Raw genomic sequence first — 23,667 nt, 5'->3', positions numbered from 1 at the left:
AATGAGTGCACGCTGAGATCCCACGCGATCGATGTGGAAGGTGTAAGAATGGCTAAATAGGTGGCTTTCAGCTGCCACTGAAATTCATACAGCCTCAACTCCTGGGTGCTCGAAGACCTCGGGGCGAAAGGATCCCCTTCCCCAGGGCTTCGCAGAACAAAAGGCAGCAGCCGGAGGGAGGGAAGGCGAAGCGAGGCGGGGGAGATGCTGGCTGCCCTGCTGACAGCATCAGGCTCCAGCGGACGGACCCGGCGGGGCTCCGGCACTCCGCACAGAGCAGGCAAAGAGTTAACTCGGCGCCCTGCCTCCTCCGAGCACTGACATCACGGGGAGGGGGAGAACGCTGCCGCCCGCCGCCGCCGCCGCCCCGCCCGGGAGGAGTGCGTGCGTGTGTGCGATCGGGCGGCGGTGCCCTGCAACCCGGGCAGCCCCCCCCCGCCCCCCGCCCGGCCATGGAGCTCCGCGATCGGCCCTTTTCCTTTTCCTCCGCCGCCTGAACTCCGCCGCCGCTCTACCGGAGCTCCGCGCCCCGGGAAGCGGAGGGCGGGCGGCGGGCGGGGGCTGCCGAGCCCCGCCGCTGGAATCACGGCACCACCGCGCTGCGCTCGGCGGCAGCAGCAGCAGCAGCAACCCGAGGAGAGCTCTCTTTATTTGTTTTGCCCCCTCCCCACCCCCCGCACTTTTTTTTTTTTTGTAATTTTTTTTTTTTTTTTTTCTTCCCTTTCCCTCCTTCTCCCTACCGGAGGAAGGCACCGCGCTGCCCAGCCGCCCAAAGGGGCCCCGTCGAGCCCCGGGGACCCCGCGGATGTGCGAAGCTCTCCTCCGGCCGCCCATCCTCCTGCCTCTGGGCGCACCGCCTCTTTATCCTCCTGCGCCTTTATTTTTATTTTTTAAGCAGACCTGAGCGGCATCACCAGGGGCGGGGAGGGTGGGGGGCTCAGCTACGCTGCCAGACCGTCCCTCGCCCATTTCTTCGAAGGAACTCTCATGGCTTCACAGCTGCAGACAAGTTGCCGTGCATCTTGGTGGACTATCGGAGTTTGCATCCTGGCGGCCGCGCTCTTTCCAGGTGAGCCTCTGCCGGCCGGCCCTCCCTTCCCCTCCCTCCCCGCACCACGCCGGGATTGCGGGGCTCGGGGCGACCCTCGGGCGGGGGGGGGGGGTTCGGGATGCGGGAAGCGCAGGGAAGCACGGGGTCGGCTTTTTGGGGGTGCGCCTCTGGAGCAGGTGTGGAAGCATCTGCCTGAGGGTGGAAGAGAGCCGGGGCCGGTTTTAGCCCGGAGAGGAAACAACACGATCGTTTGTTTTGAAAACAGCTGCAGGCAGTGGGCTCCGGAGTGCTGGGAGCTGAGGCGGTTTGTTTGCTCTTTGGATCAGTCTAGCGAGGCACAGCAGGCAGCCTTCCCGGGAAGGGACCCGGTGCTGGGGAGCGAGCACAGATGTTTCGGAAAGAGAGAAGGAGGTTTCAGCTGTCCCTGAAGAAATCCCCCCCCCCCTTCCGTATTCAACATACACACACTTCCCACGGGCTCTTTGCAGGGGGGGTTGGACTGCTGCCGCGTTTCAAACCTTCCTTTCGTTGCTTTTGTACTTGGCGTGCCTGATTCTGCTTCCTCGGAATGGAGCAGATGGGCAAAGATGCGGATCTGCAGTTCCCCGGCTCGTTGGAGCCCTCCCGGCTGAGTGTCCCCATCGGGGCTCGGCGTTGCCCCAGGCTCTGGCACAGCTGTTGGCAGCGGACGGGTGACCCACTTCATGAAGTGCCCTGGGGGGATATATGGGGAGGGGATGGAAGGAGAAAGGGGGGGCTCGTCTTTTCCTCCGGCGCCGAAGGGGTTAACGCCATCCGGGAAGGCTGTCCGAGGCGTTCATACGGAAGGGTGACCAGCGATTTGGATTTAGCAGCGCTGGTGAATGAGCTAGGAAAAGAAAACGAAAGCCTTGCTTGCCTTTTCGGGTCAGGGCTGGAGGTGACCGGGTTAGGAGCGATGGCTGCGGCCACATGTGCCACCCCTGGGCAGCGGTAAGGGACAGTGAGTGCCTGCGTGAGGCACGCTTTGCAGCCGGACAGCAGGACATGCATGAGGATAGGGTGGAACTGGAGTCCGTTCCTCCGCAATTCGGGCTGGGGCAGCTCGCTGGATGTGCAGCTGGAATGGCTGCGCTGCGAGCTGTGGGTCGCAAGGGCTGAGATAAGAGGGCTGACCGGGAGCAAACGCCGTGGTCCGGGGTCTTTTGGTGCTAGCAAAGCCGGAGATTGTATCGCCCAGCACGTGGGAAATGGGCAGTGCACGGGGGCTGCACTGAGCAACTGAAGCGGGGGGAAAACAGAGCTGAGATGTGGGCAGGAGGTGGCTGGTCAAGAAAGCAGGAAGAGTTCGTGAGAGGGGTAAGGTTAACAGCGAAGGGAATCCAGGTCTGGGTATGATTCTGTATTCCCAGGACAAAGGGATCGGCTGAGCATTGCAAAAAGAGGCTGTGCAAGGGGCAGCCTGGGGCTCCCTGTGCTCCCAGGCACAGCTCTGCTCCTGGCAAGGAGGCTTCCAGCTTCCCATGCAGCTCTCCTCATGGGCAGGAAGCTCCCTGTAGCCCTCTGTGAGGCTCCGGGGGTGCAGCACTGCTGCTCTGGGTAACCCAGAAGGGTTTCATCCTCCTCCAGTCCCTTTTGAGAATACACAGGCAGTGATTGAGGGGCATTTCACCTTGCTCTGTCCCAGGAGACTCCTTTTCCCCACCAATTCTATTTTTGGCTATTCTGGAGGCTGTGCTGCCAGCAGTCAGTCTCCTCTCCTACTGCTCTGCAGTAGCCTCATAGTTTGTCTTGCAGTGTCCCACTGGGATAAGGCAGCAGTGCATCCAGCAGCACCTTGCCGTGCAAAGGGGACAAGCAACACTGTAGGATCATCCTTCCTGACCCCACCAATGATCACTGAGTGCCCCACAGTTCCTGCGTGGGTGAGGCTTTTGGCTGAAAGGTGGATGCAGCACCTCTGCAGGAATGGCTGCTGCTCTGTTACGGATTTATTCATTCATCCTTTTCATTCATTCGTGGGTTTATTCGTGCCGTGGGTGCACCCAGAGCTGCACAGAGCACCATGGGCTGACACGGGTGTGGGTGCTGTGCTGAGGCAGCTCGTTCCTTGGTGGGCAGTGCTCAAAGAAGCTGAGGGTATCTATAACAGAAGCTGAAAGTATACATATATATATGTAACACACCATGCGTGTGCTTTGTATGCAGACGTTTGCTTGAAGAGGGAGGGGGGAACTTAGGATTCTCTATTATAAGTGAATTAGAAGCTGTGGATTTTTTATTTTATTTTATTTTTTTTTTGGAAAATGCTGTTTGGTTTATAGCAGCTGATGGGAGGAAGGCAGGAGGCAATGCCTGCTTCTCTGAAAACCCTTAGTGGCCCATCTAATCAGTGCCATTTCATTCTGTTCCCATCCACGTACACTGCCTCCACCTTCTGACAATGTTAGCTTTCCTTCTGATAAGGAAATAAAAGTTCCCTGCTGTAAAACCCATAACGAGGCCCTTACAGTGTCTTTAACACGATCGACTCAATCATCTGGAACGGATTGAGCGCAGGGTTCCATGCAAACCTGCTGCCAACTGATGGCTCTGAGCTGTGAACATGAATGGGGGCTGCTGGCAAGCCAGAAACTCCTCTCCCCAACTGCTTCCCTTTGCACAGGGACAAATTCCTGTCTGCTGTCCCCAGGCCACCTCTTGGGCCTCTCAACTTTCGTTGCAAAGCGCTTTGAGATCCTCAGCAGGGAGAGGTGCTCCCAGCTGTGATGTGAGGTTTTTCCATCGTTGTGCTTGAAAGCAGTGTTGGCTGAGCGGCGCTGACCCGCGGGCGCTGGGTCAGGCAGGGCTGCAGCTGCAGGGAGGGCTGCTTTGTGGGGAGCATCACTGCGTGCCACTGCAAGATCTGGTTCAGCTTGTGCTTTGCAAAGCTGCTTTCACATCCCAGAGCAGCTTCCAGAAGGGAAAAAGTTGCCAAAGTTCTGCTCTGTCTTTGAGTTGTTGGTTGGTAGTTTTTCTTTGCCCTGCCTGAAGCTCAGAACCAGCGACGTCAGGCTATTTCAAGAAGCAAAAAGTGTCCTTTGCTGCTGTTTTCTCATTAAACCTCGCTCGCTGCTGCAGAACCGACCTGTCGGGTTCTAACCTGGCCTGAAGTGTGAGCTCGTGGCTGTGTCAGCATGGGCGAGGTGACAGGAGCTCAGAGCTGATGCTCCCTGCAGAGCTCCCAGCCCAGAGCACACAGCCCCGTTTGCAGAGGGACATGGAAAAGCATTGGCAACGAGCTGGGGGCTGATTAGCCTCCAATGGTGGCAGAGCCCAAGGCATCTCTGGACTGAAGCTGAGTTTGCAGGGAGGCTCTTGCAGGATCCTTTGGGCACTGTGCACAGCTGGGCTGAATCACAAAGGGAACCAGAAGAGCCGGTTGATGTGAGCTGCTTCCCCCTGTGCCCTCTGCTTGTGCTGCTAAGGCTGAGGACAGCCCGTTCCCACCAGCAGCACTGCAGTGGATATGGGGACAGCATCAGGGAAAAAGGCCTTTGGGGAAGAGCAGAAGCTGTGAGCACTGCAGAAATGAGCTGCTGAGTCCTCGCATGGGTGGCCACAGTCCTCGTGAGCGCTGAGCAAAGGTTTGAGTCTTGCAACACCGTTGCTTAAGGTTGTGGTGGTTCTTGCTCAGGCTTTTTCCCAGGCTAGCGAGCATGGTGCAGAAATCAGTGAGAGAGGGACAGAGGTACTCCAATCTGAGCACCCCCCAGAGATGTTGCGTTCTCAAATCCATCAGATGAAATCAGGGCAGCTGCGACGCGGGGTGAGTTGGTGCTGCTGGAGCTGGGACACAGTTTGCACTTGAGACACCTCCAGTATTAATTACCAGAACTCAGCCATCCCAGCACAGAGAATTCAGGCTCCCAAGCCCAGGTGAATGATATTTAACTAAAGCACAAACCCTCTCCCCATCCCTCCCTTTGTTTGGCTGCTGTTGCAGCGCAGATATCCTCTTGGCCTTTCTGTTTTCTCTGCTTCTCTCAGGGAAGGTTCAGCCCAGGTGAGGAATGTGCTGCACACAGACATACCCTCACAGCCTGCTTTGCTCAGGGCTCCATAGCAGGACAGAAACTCCTGCCCAAACTGCTCAAATGCAGAAGTGCTGCCTGTGGGAGGAGAGTTCTGACCCCTGTGCTCTCCACCGTGCCGGGTTAAAGTCTGCATTCCCACCTTTGATGCTGTTGTGCTCTTACAAAAGCAATGTGAGTTTCAGGTGCAAAGGCCAGCACTGCCAGCACCGAGTTGTGTTCTGTGTCCTGTGCTGCCATCCCTGTTTGTCACAGCCTCCACGAGCACTTGCATTGTCCTCATGCTGTCCATTTGCTGTTTCTCCCCATCCCTGGGGCTGATGCAGCACTTGCACAGCCCAGCACCATAAAGGCTGCGGCAGCTCTTTGCTCTGCAGCAATCCCAAGGCAGCAGCTCCTGCATCCCCTGCTGTGCGTGCATCCATCCCAGGCTGTTCCTGCAGATGAGACACATGGCCAACATCTCCAGCCCCTTTGGCTTCTCCATGGCATGCTGAGGATGGCTGGGAGGAAAGGACCAACCATCTCATCGCCATCCTCCTGTTCTGGAAAGGAAAGTGCTTCAGTGGGACTTACCTCCCAGAAAGACACCGTGTGCAGCAGCGAGGGTTCCCATTTACCTTTCTGACTGCAGAAGACAGCAAAGTGACTCCGTCTGCTCCTAGCCATGCAGGAACATTACAGGACCTACAAATCACATCCCTGCCTCGAAGCAGCGGCAGGTACCAGATGGGCCACCTGGCTGTGAGACAGAAGGTGCTCCCAAGCCTGGTTAGTCACGGCTCTGCCTCCATCTCCCTTCTCAGCATTCTCTCTACCTGGGAAAACTCCATTATCAGACAGATCCCGAGTGTGTTTTTCCTTTCCCATGGAAGATCCATTCCTCCCCCCATGCTGCAGTGAGGCATCCGGAGGCAGGGCCAGGCGTGACAGCAGGGCCATGCAGCTCGCAGCTGGTGGCTGGCGGCCAGGGGATGCTCTGGGGACAGGCAAGCACAGCTCGGGGCACAAAGACGCATCTGTGTGAGGCTGGCACCCAACACCCCGTGGCCACCTGAGAGCAAAACCAGCCTTGTTCCTGGGCCTGGCAGCGGAGGGGATGTGGCCACAGCATGTAGAAACTGAGCCAGGTGCCCCTCTGCACCTCTGTGCTGGGTGAGAAGGGTTTGCTGATCCCAAGGGACACATCCTCAGCAGAGAGCACCTGTGCTGAGGGCCTTCTTGCCCTGGAGGAAGTGTTAAGGACGAGTAATCAAAGCTAGTTTAGGGGCTGTATAAATGCACAGAGGAAAAAGATCTCTGCTGCTCCAAGGAGGTCGGAGCACACAGGATGCCCTCGCGTTGCCGCTTGCCTGTCACCCTACCCAGTTAGCCAAGGCGGGTGTCATTTGAGAAGCAGTGTTGTTTTAAGGACTGGAACAGAAGGCAGCAGCCAGAGCTTGGCGTTGTGCAGCGGGAACAGCAGCAGGAGCTGCTCATTGCTGGGGCTGCTCGTGTTCTTCCCTTTATCAGCAGCACCGAGCTGCAGAGCGGGGCATCTTCAGCAAGCAGGGCAGAGCTGAGACTGTGCCCATGTATGGTCATTAGGGATCAGGGATGTGTCATGCAGCAGCATCCCTGCCATCTTATAATTCATATCAGCTGCTTGTTTCCATGGGACCCCGGACCCCTCTTGGCTGTGCAGGCTGGGTGCTGGCAGGCTGAGCACTGCACCCCATCCTTTGCCTTCATCCCTCTCTCCTCAACCCCGGGTCCTTCTGGGATTTGGCCTACAAGAGAAGGATGGTGGTAGGAATGAATTCTCCAGGGCTGATATTTCCAGTTATCACATTATAGAAAGAATATTCTTTCTCTCTTCGCATGGCAGGAACAGACTTTCAAAAACGTATCCTGGTTTTTAAATACTCTTTTCGCCTGTGGTGTAAATACTAAAAATGTGTTTTTTTTCTCTCTCCCCTTTCTGCCGGAGTTTAAAAATATCGCTAGCCTGGGGAGGTGCATCTTTCAGTGAGATTTACAACGGCTGCACTCAAGTGATGTGGAAAATGAGCCTCCCTCTGCCCCATCCTTCCTGGCACCTTCCAAGAATTTATTTCCTTTATTTGCCTGAGCCTAAGAATACTTAGAGGCTGCATCTCCGCCCAAGCACTCTAATTATTTAAGTTTTGTTTATGGCCAGCCTCTGGAGAGGCAAGTAGGTTCAATCCCTGCCTCGTCGGGTAGTTCAGCCCTGTGTTAGTGCTGTTTGATAATGATCAACAAATCACGGATCCATCACCGCTGTGTATCAGCCTGGATCTGTGAATTGGCCGAGCCTACGGGGCAGGCTGGGCTGTGCACAGAGGCAGGGAGCAGCAGCAAGGTGTGGGATGGGGCTGTAGGATGGGGATTTCTGCCCTTGGGACACAGCAGGACAGGAGGAGGACCTGTGTATAGCAGAGCATCTTGGGAACGCCAGCCTAGGAGACGAGCTGGAGCAGCAGGTTTGCCTCAAAATCCGTGCAATGGGATGGCACTGGGATGTGCTGCAAGCCTGCAGTGTGGAGCGAGTTTGTCAGGACTCAGCTTCTGTTCCAAGTGATGTAACCCAGCTGGGAACAAGGGCTGCATGGCAAGGGTGAGAATGGAGAGGGGGAAGGAAGGAGGAAGGAGCTCCCCTCTTGCACTTCAAGGCAGCTCCTCAAGGTCAGCTCCAGGCACGCTCTGTGCAGATGCTGTCTGTGCAGATGCTGTCTCAGCTGTACCCTCTTTGAGGCTTTGGGGGTGGACTCCGATTCGCAGCTTGGCTACTATTGATCTGAGGCCTTTCACTGGTTCTATATTGGCTTCTGAAACACAAGGCTAAAAGCATCCTTTTTAGCTCTCTGTCTGTTTTGTGCTCTCGGTGTCCCGGTGCCTGCAGAACACCTTGCACACAGGGAAGCAGGAGGATGTGCAGCCACAATGCTGACTTCCACTGGCGTGAATCAGCTTTTACTTCAAGGGAAAGCTTGGCCTGGAGGTGATGGCAAAGACAAGCTGTGCTCTGAAGGGCTGGCAGCACTTCTTGGCTTTGCCACACGCTCCCTGGAATACCCTTGGCCAGCTCCCTTCACCTCCACGTGCCTTTCCTCTCTGCTCTGCTCACATTGCCATACATCTGCAGGCACCTTGCACAACCAGTCCGGCGTGCGCTGCTTTGCACAAGCGCAAGGCAAGATGACCCTCTCCTTTATTTTGTATTCCTTTTTCCAAGCAGCCAAAATCAGGCAGCTCTTTGCCCAGGGACTGTAGAAAATCGCTCCTCACATATAGCTGCACAACTGTTGTGCACAGATTGATGCACGACTGCTCTGCCTCTGCAAACACCAGGCCCAGTTTCTTACCTTGCTGAGCGCACGGTGCGTGGGTTGGAGTTGTGGCAGTAGGTGGACGTGGTCTGTTGGCTTCCCTGCCTGATTTCTGCTCGTTTGGTGTTTCGGGTCACTTCTGGTTTGCACTCATGATCTGGCGAGAGGGGGTAAAGGCAGGTGAAAGGTGTTTGCTGGGAATCCATGCTGCAAGAGGCAGGAAGGATGGCTGCACGCCAGCAAATGCTTGGGTATGTGCAATCAGCACCGTGCGTGTGCTGTGCATTTCCTAGGTGGCTGTGTGCAAGTTTCCCAGCACCGGATCACTAGAATCCTTGTGCTATAAAATCCACAGCACTGATCTGTCTGCTGGGCAGTGGTGATTTTAGCCCCGTGCAAGGATCTCTATGGTATTTCAAGGTTAGGGGTGCAAGCTCAAGTGTGAAAGCAAGGGAGCAGCTCTTCTGCAGCCCACCCTGCTCTGGCACAGTGCTGGGTGTGTTATTAGCCAGCCAGGATGGAGAGAGGGATGGTGGGTGTAAAGTTCAATAATTGTTAATTATTACCCACAGTTCCCACAAGACTTTCTGGCTAAAAATAAAAACCCACACAAAACAATGTACTTCTCTTTTTGCAAAGGTGTTTTGTGGGACATTTGTCACTGTCCTGGCTACGCTGAGTCCCTATCTCGCTGCATCCGTTCTGCCTCCAATGGGATTAATAAAGAGCTGCTGGAGAGCATCTTATCTCGAGCTGAATAATGTTTGTAATACAGGGAGGGGAGGCAGCTTTGATCCGGGAAAAAAAAAAAAGAGAAAAAAAAGAGAAGGGCCATTTTGGCGGGGGGGTGCGGGCGGGCAGGGCTGTGCGTGGGAAGCTGGCACAGCAGAGCTGCACCCAACCTGTTCTGCAGAGCTGTGGGTTAGGGCTTGCCGGGCTGGGGAAGAAAGGGCTGGAGCAGCTCCAGGGCTGCTGGGGGCTGTGTGCTTCCCTCTGACAGGGGATTCTGGCTGTGGGAGGCTGTCCTTGGGAGGTGGAGGAGCCCAAAGAGTTGGGCTTGGGAGCTGCTGTCCGCCCCTCAGCTGGGGAAAGCATCACCTGGCATCAGCATCACCTGGCTCAGCTCTGAGCATCACCGAGCCACGGCCTCCCAAGGGGTCTGAACCCAAAATGAGCAGAAAACAAAAAAATACAATGATTTGGGATGCTGAGGGCATCCAGCAAACCGAGCTGCAGATCCACCCCCTGCTCCCCCGCTCCCAGCCACAGCCGCATCCCGGCTGGCAGCAGCGGTTCCCGCAGGGCAGGGCCACACCTGGGAGGCAGGAGGGGCCCAGCTCTTCTCACGGGTGTGGGCTGGGAGCCGGTTGGGCCGGGCTGGGCCCCCCCCTGAGGCCAGGATCTCTGTCAGCGTGAGCCAAGGCCACAGGAATGGGGAGCAGGGGGAGCGGGCTCAGCTCTGAGCATCCCCCAAGCAAAGGATGGATCCTGTATCCCATCTCAGGTGGGGACCTATGGGATGGTCCGGGGTGTTTTTCAGCTCCAAAGCTCCACTGGACAATTAATCCATGGGGAGATTAGTGCTGGGTTTGGTCTTTACCACCCAGCCTGCTCAGGATGAATCCATCTGGGGGATGCTGTGCAACACCCCGAAACATGGGGTGAGGTTTGGTGATGCTCCCGTGGGTTTGTGAGCACCTGAAGCCGGAGGAATCCAAGTTGTGAACAATGGGTCTCAGTGGGTGCCACCCCATTGGGAGGGCACCACATCTGTGCCCCCCACCATGCAGGGCCACTCTGGGGTGACACCGTGCAGACGCCTCGCCGTGGCCAAAGGATGACATCCCTGTCCCCTGGGTGCTCATTCCTCATGCCGTGCTGCTCCCCCTCCATGGGGCTTCGGCCACCCAGCACCATCTGTTCATTTTCGGCCCGTTGCCATGGCGACGGGGTGGCTTGAGACGGGGTTTCATGAGCTGCAGCTGGGGGAACGCTGGGAAAGAAAGCACACAAGCAGAGAGAAGCCTTCCTTTTCCTGGGCGGAAATGAAAGGGAGAGGGATGGGAATGGCCACGTAACATTCCAGCCCCCCACCGCACCCATCACAGACACGTGTGTCCTTGTTGTCCCCTTTTGGCTGCGTCCACATCCCACTGCTTCCCTGCATTCTGCCCATTGGGCTCCTGGTGCAATCTCAGAGGTCACTGAAGCTGAAGCAGGGGACATGGGGTGGATTCCGACGTGTTGGTGCTCACACTCAGCCAGGACAGTGGGAGCGAGATTTGGAGTTTGCTGCAGTTGGGCCCCTCCTCTCCCCATGCAAAACTTGTGGTTGCATGGGAACATTTTGCAGGTGGGCAAGTGCAGGCTGGCATGGGCTGGGATGGGCTCCCCACAGCCAGGGAGGCTCAGCTTGGCCCCTGCTTTGCTTCTGCACCAGCAGCGGGTTGGGCTGTGAGGAGGGTCAGTGCCCAGGGTACACTGCTCCTGGCCTGCCTTGCTAAGGATAAAGAGCCCAGAGAAAGGGGCTGGCTGCTGTGTGTGTGTGGATGTGTGTCTGTGTATAATCCAGGTGGAAACGGCTTTTAAAAAGCAAACAGAAGAGGAAGCAACAAATCACTATCCGCTTGTAGACAGGAAGATCTGGGCTAACGTGTGACAGACGAAAATGCAGTCTGACAGATTGACAGACATGTTTTTGTGCTACTTTAGCATCCTTATAGAAACAGAAGATAATTCAGGTTGCACAGGAGCTCATTAGGTCACCTACCTCGCCAGTGAAGCGGATGGGCACGCTCATCTTCCAAACCCAGCATTGGTGCATAGGAGCAGCAAGCAGGAGCTGCAAGCGTGAGCTTGGGGCACTCAGTGCATGCAGGCTGTAATTGGGTTCTCTGGCTTTTGCTGGACGTGTTGCACCCAGGGCATGAGGAGGTGTTTGAGGCCAGAGACAGCCTTGGTGCGAGTGGTGGGAAGCAGAAAATCAGCCTTGCAGTCCTGGTGAGCACAGAGCTGGCTTCAAATCACTTTTTCCCTCCTCTCACAGCTGAATGTCACCTCCTCCTCTGTGACACGCGATTTACCAGCGCTCATCCCAATTTCTATTTGCAGAGCCAGTGCCCTTTTCCCGCTGGCTCTGCCCTCCATGTGGTAGGGAATCAACACATTCTGGGCTTGAAGCTTCTCCCAGATTTATGAGCTTGCTCTTCACCTTGAGAGTAAGGCTGCCTTGCCCCGAGACAGCTCTGAAACCCAAAACACCAATTGCTGACTCAAGCAAACACCATCGATCCTCCAGCAAGTCAAAGTTCCTCCTTTTCTCTTTTTTTTAGGACATGAGTTGTTGAGGTTCTGTTGTTGGCCTTTCTGTGTTTCCCTTTTCCTATGCAGACAAGAGGCCCAAAATATTCCGAGCAAGATCAATGTGACTTTAAAAGAACCCTTCGATAGCACTTCTGAGGGACATTACTTCCTTGCCAGAGACCAACAAAAAAAACCACCAAAAAAAAAACCCTCTCAGTTTCCTCTCCCCTTGAAAAGCAACGCTCTTTAATTGGCTTTTAATCTGAGGAAGACGAGAGCTGTTTGCATTGAATTGGTAATAGGGGATAATATCTTACCCTGAGTGATGGGTTATTTGATCTCGGTGCATCAGAAACCTGAGTGTATGGTTGTGAAATGGGGGGAGGGACGGGGCTGGCTGGGGGCCCAACCAGGAGCACAGCTGCTTTCTTATTCCCAATCATAATTAGAAATAAGATGGGGAACAATCACCGTTTGTCCTGTTGCTCCAGGGCATCGAATGACACCGGGAAGCCTGGGGGAAAGCCTTCAAAGTTGGCATGGAGCACAAGAGGGGTTGTACCATTACCTAGCTGTTAATGGGACAAAGAGCAGCACTGCAGCCTGGCTGGGTCACTGCAGATGGACAGGGTTTGCAAGGAATGGGCTGTCTTGGCCTGTGGCATTGGTTTGGCTTTGGTTCCTATTGATGCCCCGTGCTTCTGTCCCCGCTGCCACCACCCAGGGCTGAGCGAGGGCATCCACATGGATTTCTGCATCCCTAAAAATCACTGCCAAGCCACTGCTGGTCCCACACTGGGCTTTGTGAGAAGGGGACGAAAGGAAAAGAAATCAGACAGCCACCAAAGTGATGCAGTGAGATCCAAAGAGGCAACCACTGACGTCAGCAGCCTATGGATGGGGCTGTCTGCAGCTCAGCCATGTGCTCCTGGAGAGAGCTGCACCCACCGAGTGCTGAGCCCAATGAAACGTGTGCTGAAATGCCTCCTGGCTTCACGCTGACTCAGGCACACATGGGAAACTTGCTGGTGTGGACACCACCACCCATCGCTGGCTATGTTTGTTTGGAGCAGTAAATAGCTTTGCATGTTGCTTGTGGTCTGAATGAAGCAGTTAATATTTAATCAGAGGCCTTCGGTTGGTTGGCAAAGTGTAAAAATCCACTTCTGTTGTTTTTAGGGCCCAACAAACTCAGGGCCAGTTTTTAATTAATCAGTTATTTTAAGATTGCAGCACGCTGCTTAGTGACAGGCTTTCTAAACACCTCTCTGCCCAGCAAACCACCTTAAAAACACCGAAGCATCTGAAGTGACTGGCACCCAGCGGGAGAAATAGCATTTCTACAAGAGGTGCTATCCGCATTCACTCCTCCTTCTCAGGGTTTTATTGCAGGTCTGCTCACACGGTTGGGTTCTGCACCCAGGAGGGATGTCCCACCTGCAGCAGGGTCTGGTTTTGCTAGCAGGTCCTCCCTCTGGATCTGTTGGTATCAGGCATCCAGGCCCTTTGCTGCCCTTAGTGCAGAAAGCTTGCTGCAATCTCCCCGTGGAGAAAAGCTGAGCTTTAATTCCCCCATCAGCAACTCCACCTGCAGAAATGTTTGCAGCAGGCACCTACGGTTGGGTTTCATGGCTGGACCATCTAGATGGCTGCTTTGCTTTTCTCCACAAAAAGAGAGAGCACCTTCTGTGCTCACAGCCCTCAGCACCACATCAGCAGAGCTCACTCCCAGCCCTTCGCCCCTCTGCATTGCGCAGCCAAGGTTTCTCCCATGCGCAACGTTTCCATGTTGACTTCAGGAATTTGGCAATCCGTGGGGATCTCCAGTTTATTTTGCAACACGAGGCCTTTGGATCGTTATCCCTTGAGAACAAGCAGCGGGATGGCCAAAGCTTTACCAGCTGGTGTTTTTGGTGTGTAGGAGGGCACGGCTTGTTTGCAAAGAGGGACCAAGCAGCAGCACGTCAGCTCTGTTTCCTGCTGATCAGAACATCACGCCTGCTAAAAAGCAGTGACTGGATGAGGTCAGGGAGTCCAGCGGTCAACCTCCAGGGGCCAACGCCTTGTCAGGTCTTGTTGCTGAAGGAGCAGGGCTCTGCATGCTGAGCTGATGTTGGATGGCTGTGCAAAGGTGAGGAGTTTGCTTCTGCCCCACTGATGTAGCGCTGGTGCCAGGGAGCTGCGTGGGGAATGGCTGGCAGGATGGGGAGCAGGGCAGTGTGCAGGTGGTGGTTGGAGGCATCCCTTGGCCCATATTGTCTCCACGACCTCTGATATAGGGCATAAAAAAATGCAGCAATCCATCTGAAACCAAGAGAAGACCAACACTTTTGGCAGCAAGTTGGTGTTTTGTCCCCTTAACAGGACAAGGCACGGGAATTCTGCACAGTTTGGGGCAGGTTTTACAATCTTTCCTAGAAATATTTCCATTGCTGCGATCCTGAGTCCCAGTTTCTACAGAGGTACCAAAGGAGAAGCAGATGAGGTCCTTTCCATGCCCTGAAGGGCACATGGGACGGATTTCTTCCATCCTGCACCTTGCAGTTCCACATGGGATGCTCGGTGCAGGACGCAGCACGTGGGGATGCAGGAGGGGTTTAACCCTGTGCCGAGCATCCTTTGTTCGGGTCGGGCCGTTGAGCGATGGGAGCAGAGCAGTCAGGAGTAAACAGCACAAAACTGCACACGTCCGCGCTTTACGATGCTGATTTTCAGTTCCAGCAGCTGTTTCCATTTGGAACGCGCAGTGCTCCAGCTCGGTGGAAGTCAATTAAAAATAAAACCGAGGGAGCAGGACCGGTGTAGGAGCCCAGCGACGCTCCGTCGGCCATAAAAGTTGCGTCCTTTCAAGCCCGGATTTTCACTTCCATTTGCCACAGGCGGTGGGATCTGATCGGAGCGCTCATTAGCATAGAAATGCTGTTGGTTGCTCCGCATTCCTGGTCCCGGCGCTTTGTTCCTGCTCACGGCGTGAGCCGCGATCAAACCTCCTCCCCTGCACCGCCTCATCCCCTGCATGGCTGTGGGGTGCGGGGGGAGGGGGAGAGGATGGGGAGGAGAAGGGGGATGGGGATGGAAAGGGGGATGGGGATGGAGATGATGAGAACGGAGATGGGGGGGTGAGAGGGCTGGGATGGGGGGATGATGAGGATGGGGGTAAGGATGGGGATCGGAGGGGGATGGGGTGGGAGTGAGAGGGGGGCTGGGGATGATGAAGATGATGATGAGGATGACGGTAGGGATGGGGATGTGGAGGGGGATGGGGATGAAGATGATGAGAGTGGGGGCAGGGGTGGGGATGAGAAGGGGGCTGGGAGCTGGGATGGGAGGCAGGGATGATGATGAGGAGGATGGGGGCAGGGATGGGGATCAGAGGGGGATGGGGTGGGGATGAGAAGAGGGATGGGATGGGGGGTGGGGATGATGAAGATGATGATGCGGAGGGGGGCGAGAGGGGGATGGGGATGATGAAGATGGTGAGGATAGGGGTGAGGATGAAGATTGTGAGAATAGGGGTAAGGGTGGGGATGCAGAGGGGGATGGGGTGATGAAGATAAGGTTGAGGATGTAGAAGGGCATGATTAAGATGATAAGGGTGGGGGTAGGGATGGGGATGGGAGGGGGTGAGAATGGGGCTGGGGGCTGGGATGAGGGGTGGGGATGATGAAGATGATGAGGATGGGGGTGGGGGGGATGCGGAGGGGGATGGGGTGATGAAGATAAGCTTGAGGACATAGAAGGGGATGGAGGTTGGGATGGGGATGATGAAGATGGTGAGGGTGGGGGTAGGAGCGGGGATGAAGATGATGAAGGTGAGGACGGAAATTGAGATGAAGGTGATGAGGGTGGGGGTAGGGATGAGGGTGGGGCTGCGGGGACTGCTGTGACACCGCTGACCCAGCCGGGTGGGGGAGGTTTGGTCCTGGTGCCCCTGCGGATTAGCCAACAGACATCTGCAGGGAGAGGGGAAGGGGGCAGGGAAGAGCTGCTGCTGTCTTTTGTTGTTGCCTTCCTGCGGTATGTGGCCGGAATATAGGTCGCTTATTGCACAATGGATCGTGGCCATCTTTAGGGGATTTGCCTCTGTTTTGCCGAAGCAACGAAGGAGGAAAACTTTGGTTTAGAGCTGCATCGGGTGGACGTGGTGGTCCACTGGTGCACGTTTGGTTATCGATGGGACTTCTGCAATCAAACTGCTCTTCTTCCTGCGAGAAACCTCACATCTTTCTGCCTCTATTTTTTGCCAGCAAGACCCTGCTAGCTGAGTGGGTGGGGAAATGCAAGGTCACACAGGGGATGCTGGATGTGCTACGAGCAGACCTGATGGAGCACAGTAGGATCTTCAGGTTCCTCCCCTTCTTGCTGTGCCTAAATGCATGCTCCTCTGCAGTCCTGGCTGGATGGGAAGCAGCTCAGGTCCTCACAGCATCAGAATGGGGAGAGCAGATTCCTCCCCTGCAACAAATACAGCTGGGTCAGCACTGCTCCTCTCACCTCCCTGCAGCCACATCCACGGGTTGGTGTCATTTTCTGGAGATGCTCAGGAGTTTTATGGGGTGCAAGATGGGCTTCCAGCTGCTGCTACCCTCACATTCTTTCAAACCCACTTCTGGTAACGTGTGATTTAACAAGAGGATGGACAGAGTCCCACAGTCCCCTGGGATGCCAGAATGTGCTGATGAATCCCTTGGCTTCAGCCCCTGGCATTATCAATGAGAAAGCCATTTATCCTTCGTGCACAGCACCGTCAGAACTCTTTGTTCATTTCCTTCATCACCTTGAGTGCATCGAGGCCTGGGACTCTATTTAAAAATCTATTTGAGCAGTGGTTCAAAGGTTTCACAGCATCTCAGTGAGGTTTTGTAGGCTGTGCCCATTAACTTCCCTGCAGCCCTCAACATCTTTTGCTCTGTTACTACTTGATAGAAAACCAAAACGAAGGCAGCGGATTGAGATCAGTTTTCAAACAAGCTCTGTGTGCACTGCAAGGGTCCTTGGGGCTGATCCTTCCTCAGCAGGCAGCAGCAAACAAAGGCATTGGGGCTCTTTGATGAGGAAGGGCTCTCGTGATGCTTTTAGACGCCGGACATCTTCACATCAGTGTTGATGCTGTGCAGATGTTTTACTGCAGGGTCAGAAGGAAAGAGGAGGGAGAAAGCACTTCTACTACACTGAGCAGCTGCACAGAGAGCCCTGAGCTGTGCTTGGTGCAACACAGCCCCACTGACTGCATACTCCAGGCCTTGGCTCCCAGAACCAGCATGGGTTTACTGCTTGGTGCAAAGCTGTGCTGCAACACAGGTGGAAGTCAGCAAGCAGATGAGTTTTGTTTGCATCAGGTTCTCCTGGCCCTGCTGTTGTTGATGTTAGCCAGCACCTCTCATTGCAGATATCTGGTTGCAGATGGCAGAGGACAGTTTTATTTTAAATGTGATAGACTGGGTGCAGCAGGTGCTGCTGACCACATCACCCAACATAGCATCCTGCTTCCCAGCAGGGCTCTGGAAGAGCATTTTGATTCATTCGAAGCAGCCAGTGCATTCTGAGCCCCACTTCTGCAGGTAGTGGCATTGAACCCAGGTTGGGAAGCACAAGAGCAAGGCAGGACATGAGGACCTGCTGCTGTTTGTGGGGTTAGGGTGCCGTGCTCCAGCACGAGGCAGCTGTCACACAGCCAAGCTCACATGATGGAGCCCCAGCACTGCTCCACGGCTCCAGGAAGGTTTCTCATTTCTGGGCTGGGCTTCTCTTTTGGCTGCTTTGTTTACAGGGGAATAAGTGACACAATCTTCTGCCTTGGGAGGGAGGAAAGGGCTGATCCACATCTTCACTGCTGCAATCAGCATGGCCAATTCCCAGGACTGGGAGCAGCATGGTGGGGTAACAGACCCCGCTCTGCCTTCAGGGAGGGCAGGTTCTGGGGGAGCATCACTGAGCACACTATAAACCCCATCACATCCCAGTTTTTCAGCCCTCTCCTTCCTCCCTTTCTCTCAGTGCTTCCTGGAGCCCATTGCTATGAGCAGGCACACACCAGTTGCAACTTCCTCCCTTCCTGTTCTCTGTGCAGCATGCTGACTTGCTTGGTATCCCTTATTCCTTTTGGCACTCCTTTGTCTGCAGCTCCCTGCTCTGCCTCTCCCTGTATTTCACACCTCGTGTCCTTATTTGCTTAGTTTTGGTAGCCCAGCGCTATGGGATGAGGAGCGAGCGTGGGAGAAAAAAGCCCATGTATGAAATACTCTGAGTGGGGAAAATTGCCACGTTTGCTAATGCTGCAAAGGAGGCAGCCTTTTCTCAAGCCCTGGGGTGGATATGTAGGCAATAAAGAAGGAAAAAACCACTAGAAGCGAAAGCCGCCAAGCTGACAGCCCCAGCAAGCTGAAACCTGCCTTGCAAGGAGGTTTATTCCGGAGCAGGAAGGGGCAGGTTCCCAGCCCAACCAGCTCAACATAGGCCCTTTCTCATGGTATGGGAGCCCCAGGTTTCCAAGGAGAGCCATATCTGGAAAGGAGTTCAGTCCCCAAACGTGCACCATCACTTCGGGCTGCTCCACTGAGAGCTCCTGCTCTGCCCACTTGGCAGTGCATTGCCCAGCTCACCAGTGCCTCTGCAACTCACAGAGCTCACCTGGCTCCCAGCTGGAGCTGCAGCATGGCTGATCTGCAGTGACAGCATAAGAGCATGTTCCTTCCAGCACTTTGCCAGGGCTCCTTGTGCTCTGCTGCAGAAAACCCACTAGAAGAGGAAGCAGAGAGGAAGCCTTGTTAATGAGCCCTGCTGCATTTTTCCCCTGTGCAGCCCTGTGCATCACCCCACCAGGCTTTGCTTCTTGGTTCCTGCACCAAAGTCACCGTGCTTCACCCTCACTAGGGCTGCAGGAGGGAAAAGCAATGGTTCCTCTACACTAAACCACCTCTTGAGCTTAGGGGGCTGGGAGCCAGCCAGCACAGCCCTGTGCCTATAGTGTGCATGGCCCAGTAGGTCCCATGCCATAAGGACTCACCCCATGGCCCTGCTTGCTTCCCTGCTGCCATTTGACTGAAGCTGCATTTCTGGGGCGAGTCAGAGCAGGCAGCTGGTGCTGGTCAGACCGGCTCTGGGCACGCTGGGAGAGATGAAGATGTTGGCTGTGGCTGGGACTGGAGACGTGCTGCAGCTTGCTGCTGCTCCCTCACTGGGCTTTGAGCTTGGGAGATGTCTTCCTGCAGTGAAACGGTGCCAGAGGGAAGCAGAGATGGAAAAAGGGGAATGGCAGAAACAGGTGGTTCTGGCTTACGGGAATGAACCTGCTGCAGCATGAGTGCAGGGCTGGAGGTGTGGGGTGACCAACCACCCCCAGCAATGGCAGAGCTGGGCATTTCGTGGTAGCCATTAAGAAGGGCAGAGGAAGAGGAGGACGTGGGGCTCCTTGCACCTATGGCTGAGGGTTCTCTCCATCCCATCAATCACAACATTCATATAAGGTGATGAGAAAGAATAGGATTGTTTCCCTTTCTCCACTCCCCTCTCCTCCATCCAGCTGCTTCTCCATCTTCAAGCCCTTTTCCCAACCCTTTCCCTTCCCATGCCTCTCCTCTCATCCCTTTGTCTTTCCCTGTTCCTCCCCCCCACTTCCTACATGTCTGCAGGATGCCTTTGCCCAGACACAACAGAAGCTGAAGGGCAAGACTGGAACTCCTCTAGATGCAATCTCCATTTTGCTCAAGGATCATTAATTACCTTGATGATTAAATACAATTAAAGATCCGTAAGACCTTTCTGATATCAGAGCCATTAGCAAGGGCAGCTTTTAGGAACCTTCACCGGCAGTAAAACAAAAGGAGGAGACAGACCAGTAAATCAGGGAATCCCAATTAAAATCCGTGCTTAGCTCATTAACCTAATTATGCATTGTGTCATGCTTGCCTGAGCTCCGCTGGGGAAGCGGTGGGGGCAGCTGCCCATGTGTTAGCCCAGCTTGTGCTGGATTGGAGAAATAACATGGCATTTAAGGGGGGGGGATTTGTAGCTGTGCAAGCCAGAAATATTTGTACTGAGCCCTGAAATGCAGTGGTGCAGCATGCACTTCCCCTAACGTCCTTGCCACAGCACTGGGACCAAAGGACACCAGATGGCACCAGGACATCCCCCTCACTTGGCTATGGGGGATCCAACGGCTGCAGCCACATGCATCTGCCCTGGGGTCTGATGTGAGCTCCCATCTGGAGCAGGAGGGGCAGGAGTGGAGCCCAGAGACCGTGTCCACCCCCAGAGCAAGGGAAGGGAGCAGAAACCTGCAGAATCCAGGTGACTCACAGACCTGCACCTTTTCCACACCAAAGTCTGAGGGTTGGATCCCGCAGCGCACAGCTGCATCCAGCGTGCCCAGCAGCCTACGTGTCAGTGCTCCAAGGGCCAGGAGGAGGAAGCAGGTCCCAGCATGTTCTGCCCAGAACCAGCCCAAGCTGTTCCAGCAAGTCAGAGCTCGATGGGCTCGGGGTGCGGCTGCTTGCATGGAGGAGAATGAGAGCATGGTGCAGCCCCTGGATCCTGTGGGAGAGAGTGGGGAAAGAGGCACAGAGCCCAGGGCAGCACGGGGACAGATGGAGCCTAGGGATGTGAGCAACCTGCTGGGGGTACAGTAGGACCTGGGTTGTAAGAGGCCAAGCATTGTGCTGAACTCTTAAGCACAGCACGTGGCCCAGCAGTGCCCCTTTTGGGGATGGCACAAACCATGGGGTCTTGGAAACCTAGGACTTGGAGGAGGTGCAGTGCTAAGGATGGAAAAGCAACAGCTTCAGCTCCTGCTCAAGTCGCAGGTCTTGCTTAGGGTGCTGCAATTGCACTGCTTTGTGGGCACAGGCATTGCCCCAACCCAACCCCATTGCCATAAAGCTGTGGTCAGCCCTCACAGAAGAATTTAATCTAGCCCAAGATCAGCAGGCAGCCTCCTGCAGACATCCCAGCCCCGCTTGCTTTACACATTGACCATTCTTCAGCTGGTGCTCCGCTGCCAGGTAATTAAAATGGCTTCGCCCTGCAGCCCAACAGCTGCCTGCAGATAGCTTGCCTTCCTGCCCAAGGGACCCTTACCTCATCGTCTGGTCCGGAGCACTCGTTAGCTGCAAGGCAAGTCTGAAGGATGCAGGGATTTCATGGAACAGAGCAAAGGCAGAATCTCAAATCTGCCTGCTTTTTTTCTTTTGTTTCCTAGAATGAGGACAATGGAAGGAAAAGGAATATAAGATAAGAGGGGAAACAAAAAAAAAATGGCAACGCAGATCCTAGCTATAAGGATGTGGAAGAGCAGAGCATTTGCGATGGGAGAGATTGGAGTATTTCTCAGTTACACCGAGTGCATTGGGAGTATTCCCAGAGCAAACAGTGCAATTAGTTTGGATTTACACTGTGCCAATGAGATGTCAGCCCCCCAGGCCCCATGCAGGCTGGTCCATGAGCTGTTCCTTCCCTATGGGATGGAGGAAGGGCCACACTCACTGCACTGTAAACTCCCTCTCAGGCTCCTATTGCTGCCCCAGTCCTTCCCTTGGCACTGGGAGCAGCCGCAGGGATGGGATCAGGCTGGCCTTTCAGGTTGCCTTCAGCCCTGCAAAGCAGCAGCTATTCTCCAGTTCAGGGGTGTCATTTCCTTCTGATGAGCTCTTTCCTGAGGAAGGTGTCACACCCCTAAATGAAGCCCTTTCCTTTCCCTTTGGGGCACAGCATTCCCATCCTCCTGAGTTGTTTCCATCACCTGTGGGCTGGATACTCACCATGCTGTTGATCTGCTGGGGGTTCAGCCCCAAGGATCTGTTCCTCCTGTCATGCACTGAAAGAGCAAAGCCCCAAGGCTGCTGCCCCACCAGAACCAGGAAAACACTCCGTTCTGAGGCTTAAGGAAAGGTTATTTCTGTGGGATACCCAGGCAGGGCACAAGGCTGAAGCACTGTTCCCCTTGTTTGGATCAGCCAGTCTGCTGAGCACGAGTCCTCCAGTGAAATGGCCACTTCTCAGTATCCAGCCTTACTTCTAATTAGCAAGTCGATCTATTTCTGCCCAACGCCATGCTGTGCCAGGAGGACACGTCCTGTGCTGCTCTCTGCATCCCCATGCCCACTACTGGGATCTCTCTTCCAAACTTTGCCTCCTTTTCCATTTAGCACAGACAGGAATCTGCTGCCAGACACAGCCCATGGGGCTCCCACCCTTATCTGAAGGGTGACCCTCTGAACTCTCTGACACACACTAATAGGAGTTAATGACACTTATCTGGAGACTTATCTTTCTCTCCCTGCCTGCCCCACTGAAATATTCCTGTATCTCACAGCCAGAACCATTCGTGGCATCCAGATGACATGAGCACTCCTTCCCTGATGGGAGAAACACAGTTCAGACAAACTAAGCAGCCCTTTCCCTGAATTCTTTTTTTTTTTTTTTTTCCTTTTTTAAAGATTTCATTTGCATTCATTCAATACTCATCTGGTTATTTCTGGAAGCCTCTCCACTACTATTCTGGTCACTTTACACGGAACTGAGGATGGGACTTTTTGTCCTCTCTCTCTGTGCACTATTTATATCCTTCCATCTGTCTCCTTAGGTACTCAAGCATCCAGCTGTGTTATATCTATCACCTTGGCAATAGCAACAAGTGAGGATGTTTCTTCACAGCTGTTAGCTCCCACAGCTCTAGAGCAGGGGTGGCAAACAAGGGACACCCCAACTGCTGTGCAGTTTTCAGCCCTGCTGCTATACCAGCAGGTTGCGAAGCACCAAGGGCAGCCCCTGCCAGGCTCACCCCATCCCTTTGCAGAGCTGTTCTCATTTCCCATAGATTCATTCTGCACTGCTTCTCCTTCCCTTACCTCTCATTTACATGGTGGTCATGCAGTGGTCCACAGCCATTGAGGGACCTGTGTTGGTATGTCCATTGCCACATCCCACTTTCAAGTCATGGAATCATACCTTAGAATGGTCTGGGGTGGAAAGGACCACAATGATCATCCAGTTTTAACCCCCCTGCTATGTGCAGGGTCACCAACCAGCAGCCCAGGCTGCCCAGAGCCACATCCAGCCTGGCCTTGAATGCCTGCAGGGATGGGGCATCCACAACCTCCTTGGGCAACTTGTGCAGGTTCTACTTCTTCCTCTGTTTTGGCTGCACAGCTTGGGTCACCTGGATGCCACAAAGCGTTCCTGGCAGTAAAGTACCTAGAATGTTTATCTACCCAAACAGTTTTCCGCAGGAACCGTGCCCATATTGTCGTGTCTGCTAAAAAATCTTCTAGTCTGCTTTGTGTTATTGCTCTTCCCCCCACTCCATCTGAAAAGAACATGCGTTCTCTTGAACAGCCTGAAGGGTAACTGTTAGCAAGTGGGAAGGCACAAACAGCAGACGGAGGAGGAGGTGGGCATGGTGGGCAGGTGGAGGGTGGGAGCAGATCCGTCTGTCAGCTCCAAGAAGAGGATGGGGAGCACAGAGATGCACAGCACAGCCCCAAATAGCTCCCGACCAAGGGATGGAGAGGGATGGGATGCTGACAGCAGGCCCAGGTGGGGAGATGCACCAGCAAGAAGGAGCAGCTTGCTCTTTAGGCTCAAGAGCTCTTGGAGAGGTTGGCCATGGAGATGACTGGGTGTTTCTGCTTGGAAACAAACTGACATTGAGAGAATTTACACAGAAACAAGATTTCAAGAGACAGCATTGGCCTGGCTTTATCCAAAGAGTCCCATTGCCTTACAGCCAAAGCATTTGGATTTGGTTGCAGCTCTGCTCAGGGTTGTGCTGAACTCCCTTTGGAAGAAGTGAGAATACAGAGGAAGTCGTTCTAAAATAAATCTGTGACTTCAAATGTAAATAATAAAAAGAGAACTTGATTTAAAGCGGGCAGAATGAACACCACAAAATAAAAAAAAGAAACATTCTGTTCCAAGGTTAGCACAAACCATTTCA

The 23,667-nt window shown here is 54.4% G+C and overlaps 1 protein-coding gene across 3 annotated transcripts in view; it reads left to right on the top strand.

Moving 5' to 3' along the window:
• The first annotated feature begins 347 nt into the window (after nucleotides 1–347).
• Nucleotides 348–23,667, top strand: part of NECTIN1 (nectin cell adhesion molecule 1) — a 74,181-nt gene continuing 50,861 nt past the window's right edge. For 2 of the 3 annotated variants that reach the window (XM_031599825.2, XM_090123713.1), the window contains exon 1: nucleotides 348–1,069. In XM_031599825.2, coding sequence (XP_031455685.1) covers nucleotides 988–1,069 — 82 coding nt within the window. In that variant the 5' untranslated portion in view covers nucleotides 348–987. The remainder of the gene's footprint in view (nucleotides 1,070–23,667) is intronic. The other variant, XM_090123712.1, reaches the window with a different exon arrangement.

Source organism: Phasianus colchicus, chromosome 23, assembly GCF_987193195.1.
Source record: "Phasianus colchicus chromosome 23, bPhaCol1.hap1.1, whole genome shotgun sequence".
Lineage (NCBI taxonomy): Eukaryota > Metazoa > Chordata > Aves > Galliformes > Phasianidae > Phasianus > Phasianus colchicus.
This window is presented reverse-complemented; position numbering and strand designations above follow the sequence as displayed.